Source organism: Bactrocera latifrons, unplaced genomic scaffold (assembly GCF_001853355.1).
Source record: "Bactrocera latifrons isolate USDA-ARS-PBARC rearing strain unplaced genomic scaffold, ASM185335v1 scaffold_199, whole genome shotgun sequence".
NCBI classification, from domain to species: domain Eukaryota; kingdom Metazoa; phylum Arthropoda; class Insecta; order Diptera; family Tephritidae; genus Bactrocera; species Bactrocera latifrons.
In genome coordinates, this window is record NW_017535507.1 from 430,202 (window position 1) to 436,875 (window position 6,674).

Sequence of the window (6,674 nt, forward strand, 5' to 3'; positions counted from 1 at the left end):
CACAGTTAACATAAGATCTTACCTGACCTAAGTTCAGCATTGTTCTAAATATTTTGCATTTTTATTTAAAATCTCAACTTGTGTCTAATATTGTGAATACCTCCGAAATTACACGCTTCTTCATTCGAATATTTTTTTTTTTTCAGACTGGCATCGCAAATATGGTGAAATCGCCTTAGAAGTGCTGACCTCTGGCCTGCCGATTGTGCATTTATTCAATAGGGATGACCTGGAAAAGGTGCTGAAATATCCCAGCCGTTACCCCTTTCGACCGCCCACTGACATTGTCGTGACGTATCGGCTCTCGCGACCCGATCGCTATTCCAGTWTGGGCATCGTGAATGAGTAAGTATTTTAGGTATGTATTGTATGTACGTATGTATGTATTAAAGTAAGTATATTAATACTGTTAAGKTWACACAWATTWTACAAATYCGGAAWTATAAAAATAATWTTGGTGACGGTTGTYAAGTTTTGATATTYTATATAATCGATTTCAATATGGTTTTGATGCCTTTGCTATTTTTCGCTTATGTTTCTGCAAACTTTTCAGACAAGGCCCAACCTGGCAGAAGCTACGCGCCTCACTCACCTCTTACATCACCTCGCCACGCATAYTGTACAACTTCCTGCCCGCCTTGAATGTGGTTTCCGATGATTTCATTGAACTTTTGCGCCAACAACGCGACCCCGACACGCTCGAGGTGMGCAACTTTGAGGACATCGCCAATTTGATGGGCTTGGAAGCCGTGTGCACGCTCATGCTGGGTCGTCGTATGGGTTTTCTGGACAAAAGTGCTCAGCAACCGGAAAGCATACGACAACTTGCGAGTGCAGTGAAGCAACTTTTCATCTCACAACGGGATTCCTACTATGGCTTGGGTTTGTGGAAGTATTTGCCGACGAAAACTTACAGAGAGTTCGTGCGTGCCGAGGAGCTTATCTACGAGTAAGTGTTGGRAAAAAGTGGGCAATGGTCAGCCCTGTGAAAGTGTGACACAGTTATAGACTTGAAACTGATTACAGTGTTATTTCCGAGATGGTTGAAATGGCACTGAAAGAGGACTACCTCACCTCGGCGAGCGATGAGAGTGAGGCAGCTTTGCGCAGCATATTCTTGAATATACTGGAACTAAAGGATCTTGATATACGTGATAAGAAATCGGCGATTGTCGACTTTATAGCAGCGGGCATTGAAACGGTCGGTACGCTACAACAAAAAGCCAGAACAATATTTGAAATCTATTTACTTTGTATTCACAGCTCGCCAACACTGTGCTCTTCGTGCTCAGCTCGGTGACCAACGATGAGMAGGTGATTGCTGGCATATTGGCTGACTTTTGTGAATACCGTAAGATGACTATCACRAAGGAGGCTATCGCCAAGGCGGACTACACCAAAGCTTGTGTACAGGAATCGTATCGCATTAGGCCGACGGCCTTCTGTTTGGCGCGCATACTCGAGGAGAATATGCAGTTATCGGGCTATCAACTGAAGGCAGGCGTGAGTGACACTCTTTCGTGACAGATTCGGCTCAAGATTATATAAGCGTTTGAAACTTTTTCGCTTTTTTTTAGACGGTTGTGCTTTGTCAGAATATGATTGCCTGCAACAATGATGCCAATTTTCCAAATGCCAAAGAATATAGACCCGAACGTTGGCTGGATGAGAAGGGTCAATTTACGGTAAATGTGCCGAATGCATGTATTGTCGTGCCATTTGGCATCGGAAGGCGTACCTGCCCGGGCAAGCGGTTTGTAGAAATGGAAGTGATGCTGTTATTGGCTAAGGTACGATCTGACTTATGGTACGAAGTTTGTAATACAAAATAAAGGTTCTCGAAGAAGATGTTCGTGCGTCGGAACTACCGATATCGGACCAGTAAAGCATACAGTAGCTATACAAAATGAACAATTGGAATCATGTGCGACCTAAGGTCTATGGCACCCTCCCCTCTTTCACAACGACTCACATAGGCACAGCACAGTAATAAATTCCAGGGTACATGGATCCAAGGGCCTTAATACTGCATCTACGGGCTGCAGTACAGTCGAGCCTTAGGTGCTCGGGAGTTTCCGGCTCCATGTCGCAAAACCGGCAGTTYACACAAACGTCTAGGCTCWTACTAAGTAGGTGCTTTTTAACCTTGYAGGACGATGTTCAAAATGCGACAAGTAGCCAGAAACTGTCTCTCGAGAGTCTGATTACATTTTTAAAGCTAGTGAGGTCTTAACCATCTATTAGCAACTTCAGCACCTTTTTGGTACGAGAATCAACCGCAATACACGCCTCCGGTCCTATTATTTTAGTTCTGAAAAACTCTTTATTGGAYGAGATATTTTCACCAAATTTGGCATGGATTTTTTTTTCCAAGAATATACTATAATACGCGCAGAAATTCTTCAGATYGAATCACTCTAACATATAGCTGTCATACAAACCGAACGGTCAAAAACAAGTTCTTGTAGGAAAAACTTTTTTATTTGATGAGATATATTACCGAAATTATTGAGGATTTAATATTTGAGGCAGTGCTAAAATTTCTGAAKAAATTGTTTAGATCCGACAACTATAGCATATAGCTGCCATACAAACTGATTACGCTTAAGTCCTTGTATGGAAAACTTTTTTATTTGTCGATTTATCTTCGTGAAGTTTTACATAAATTTCTACCTTCAATGATGCTACAATTTCCGAAAAAATTATTCAGATCGGATCACTATAGCATAWAGCTGTCATATAAACTTAACGATCACTACCRAATTCTTATAAGGAATTTTTCTTGTTTTCGATTATTTTTGGAACCTTTGTATTGCAAATTGTAATATACCATATAGTTTGTTACATTATAAAGTATATCTTTTATTAAATATATAATTTTCCATTACAGCTGCTGCTCGCTTTCGAAATCAAATTCAAAGAGCCGTTGAAAACGGAATTTGAGTTTTTGCTAGCGCCTAAAACGCCACTAACATTAATAATGAAAGATCGCGTCTACTGAACGAACGCGTTGGACACACGAACACACACACATGCAAAACGCGCTGCTACGATCGTGCTATGGCGTACCAAACCGGCAACCGCGCAGCTTTTGTGAAATATTTTTAATTTTTTTTTTCTTTTTTGAACGAAATGCGAAATTCTTCAAGAAATATTTTTAGTAATTTAATAAAACAMAATGACGAAGGTTGTAAATACTTAAATTTTATTTTACAAACACACACATATGTACATACATATGTATATGTATACATGCATAGTTACAATTGTGAGCATTTTTGCGTAACGAAAGACTGTCTTAATTTTAAATTGTATTTATAAACTTAACGAGGAAATGTTGCAATATTTACCCAAAAATTAATAAAAGAGTATATAAGTTAAAAAAAAAAAATGTAAATGTGTATATAAACACTAATGTGTATATTGTAATTGTAAAATGTGAGAAAAAAATAAAACAAAAGATAAAAAGTAAGCCAGATGAACTTTAAATGTTATAAAAAATATTATATTCAATTTAAAATATAANAATTCTTATAAGGAATTTTTCTTGTTTTCGATTATTTTTGGAACCTTTGTATTGCAAATTGTAATATACCATATAGTTTGTTACATTATAAAGTATATCTTTTATTAAATATATAATTTTCCATTACAGCTGCTGCTCGCTTTCGAAATCAAATTCAAAGAGCCGTTGAAAACGGAATTTGAGTTTTTGCTAGCGCCTAAAACGCCACTAACATTAATAATGAAAGATCGCGTCTACTGAACGAACGCGTTGGACACACGAACACACACACATGCAAAACGCGCTGCTACGATCGTGCTATGGCGTACCAAACCGGCAACCGCGCAGCTTTTGTGAAATATTTTTAATTTTTTTTTTCTTTTTTGAACGAAATGCGAAATTCTTCAAGAAATATTTTTAGTAATTTAATAAAACAAAATGACGAAGGTTGTAAATACTTAAATTTTATTTTACAAACACACACATATGTACATACATATGTATATGTATACATGCATAGTTACAATTGTGAGCATTTTTGCGTAACGAAAGACTGTCTTAATTTTAAATTGTATTTATAAACTTAACGAGGAAATGTTGCAATATTTACCCAAAAATTAATAAAAGAGTATATAAGTTAAAAAAAAAAAATGTAAATGTGTATATAAACACTAATGTGTATATTGTAATTGTAAAATGTGAGAAAAAAATAAAACAAAAGATAAAAAGTAAGCCAGATGAACTTTAAATGTTATAAAAAATATTATATTATAGAAATTTAAAAAAAAAATTTTTTAATATTTAAAAATTGTTAAACATAGAATTTAAAAATAAAAATAATTTTAAAAAACATTTATGCATTTTATATAATTTAGTTTACAGTTAAGTACAGCTAAGTATTAAAACGGAGAATAGTAAGAATGTGACCAAAAATAGTAGGAGTTTATGCATAATTTTAAAATTCTTAATTTATTTTTCAAAATCTATGTCGTCTGACTTAAAGTAGTCCCCCTTGGTCCTAATAAACTGGTACCAGCGTTTTTTCCCATTCTCGAAACAGTTGTTAATACAAGCTAACTAAATCGAAAAAATTTCGATYATCTCGCTTTTAGTTCTAATTAATCAAAGCTTTTGAATTCGACTCTAAAGCAGAGAGACTCAACTGAGAAATGGTGACTGCTCTCACGTCATTACTAAGAGAGCTACTACCAGCCAGCTACGCAGTCGAATTCAAACTTATAGCAAAGCAAAGGCGGCAACTGTACTACTGAGCGGCAACCAGCAGTCAACGGCGCCAGTGTAAATATAGCCAAAAACCTGGTCTTAAAACTGGCCCAACTAACGAGCTTATCACGTTGACTCAGCCGCCGGCCACAGCAAGTAAACAACGTTTATTCGAACAAAAGTTACGAACATAACATTTGAATATACCAATCGCATATACATATGTAACATTCGAAATAAAAAATAGAACCTAATTTTTGAACATAAGAATTAACAATCGAATTTTACATTTGAACATAACATTGGAATATAATATATAAACATAACATTCGAACATATTTGGCATACGAAAAGGGCGTCAAGTTGACTCAGCCGCCGGACACAGCAAGTCAACAACGCGTATTCGAACATAACTTTGAACTTAACATTCGAACATAATATTTGCACTTAACATTCGAACTTAACATTCGAACATAAAATTCGAACTTAATATTCGAACATAAGATTCAAACATATCTGACATTCGAAAAGGGCGTGTGTACGCTTGCGAGAGCGTCAGCGCGTACTCTCCGTTAGCACTTCGAAAACGCTCCTACTAACTTGCTTTTAAGCGCTCAATAAACGCCTTGAGAGGGCTGCCTACACTTACTAGCTACGGCGCAGCAGTGCTTGCAAGCCAAAGTTGTTGGCTATTAACATTCGGTGTTCGCAGTTCGAATTGTACGGTACGCTAGGCGCACAAGCGAAGTCATAACGGTTGAAAAGCGCTGCATTGTTGAGTGTTGAGTTGGTTGAAGCATATTTTGTAAATAAACATAACGCGCGAAGGAGTTTATTTTCGAACGAAAACAAGGCAAACAGACAACGAAAAACGCTGACGTAGGCACAATAAGAGTGCGCGCGSGGTGGTGTTGAAGTTGTTTAATAAATATTATTTTAAACATTTTTTATTGAATAAAAAAAATTATTTAAATTAAAAAAAAAAATTAATTTTTAACAAAAAATAATAAATTCATAGTGTGTAATCGACCGTGATTTAGTAAATAAAAATTTGTTCTATAAAAAAGCAATAATCACGAATTTTCGAAAATAACCAAAAGTGCACTGTTTAAAGTTTATTTCAAACTCGGTGCTAATCAGCCAGTACATACTAAATTTTGTCGACTAACCAGTACAACAACTAGCCGTCACGCTAATTATAGCGCACTTGTACAACAATAACAACAACATAAACCACACAACCATTGTGTTTTAGCCGTATTCACTACGAAAATTTTCTCAAAAATATAAAATGTGTGTAAATAATATAAGTAAATAAGTAATATACGTAAATAAATGATATATTGTAGCTTAAGCGTAAAAYTCTAAATAAATATTTCTAGTCTTAATATGTAGTTGTGAGTTTACTAATAATTTGCATGCGCTTAACAAGTTGTTAATGCATTATATAATCATTACCCGAGACGTTGTTGTAAAACCTGTTTTCAACATTCATTCTAGCACATCTAGCTAGCAGTATAACGTGAAGATGCCACAATTGAAAGAAYTTTTATTTATTAGTGGCTGATTAAGCGTACGACAGTTTAATGTGCAGATGACGAACCTAATGCAACGGGCGCGTTTTGGAGGAACTGTATAATTAATTACGTGAGATAGAAACTGATTTTGTAAAGTCAAGTTTTCATCGAAATTTGTATCATTTGCTAAGGCAATAATTGGTGAAAACTTATGTAAGAATAACTAGTCAAATAAAAAACAAATTACAAAAACTTCATTTTGATCGTTCAATTTGTATGGCAGCTRWATGCYATAGTGGTCCGATCTAAATAATTTTTTCTGAGATTATACCGTTGGGTTGGAARATAATCTGTGTTAAGTTTGTTGAAGATATCTGGTCAAATAAAAAAGTTTTCCATACAAGGAATTTAGCGTGATCAGTCAGTTT

At 35.5% G+C, this 6,674-nt stretch overlaps 2 protein-coding genes across 6 annotated transcripts in view; both read left to right on the forward strand.

Annotated features, from left to right (window-relative positions):
* The window catches only part of LOC108967756 (ecdysone 20-monooxygenase), a 27,137-nt gene extending 23,974 nt beyond the window's left edge, over nucleotides 1–3,163 (forward strand). For both annotated transcript variants that reach the window (XM_018931368.1, XM_018931369.1), the window contains exons 3-8: nucleotides 147–345; nucleotides 554–949; nucleotides 1,027–1,201; nucleotides 1,264–1,503; nucleotides 1,578–1,790; nucleotides 2,891–3,163. In XM_018931368.1, the coding sequence (XP_018786913.1) occupies nucleotides 147–345; nucleotides 554–949; nucleotides 1,027–1,201; nucleotides 1,264–1,503; nucleotides 1,578–1,790; nucleotides 2,891–3,001 (1,334 nt within the window). In that variant the 3' untranslated portion in view covers nucleotides 3,002–3,163. The remainder of the gene's footprint in view (nucleotides 1–146; nucleotides 346–553; nucleotides 950–1,026; nucleotides 1,202–1,263; nucleotides 1,504–1,577; nucleotides 1,791–2,890) is intronic.
* Nucleotides 3,164–5,417: 2,254 nt separating this feature from the next.
* The window catches only part of LOC108967769, a 13,572-nt gene continuing 12,315 nt past the window's right edge, over nucleotides 5,418–6,674 (forward strand). For 2 of the 4 annotated variants that reach the window (XM_018931392.1, XM_018931394.1), the window contains exon 1: nucleotides 5,746–6,022. The gene's annotated coding sequence lies outside the window, so the exon portion shown is untranslated. Of the gene's footprint in view, nucleotides 5,646–5,745; nucleotides 6,023–6,674 lie in introns of those variants that run through there. The other 2 variants (XM_018931389.1, XM_018931390.1) reach the window with 2 other exon arrangements.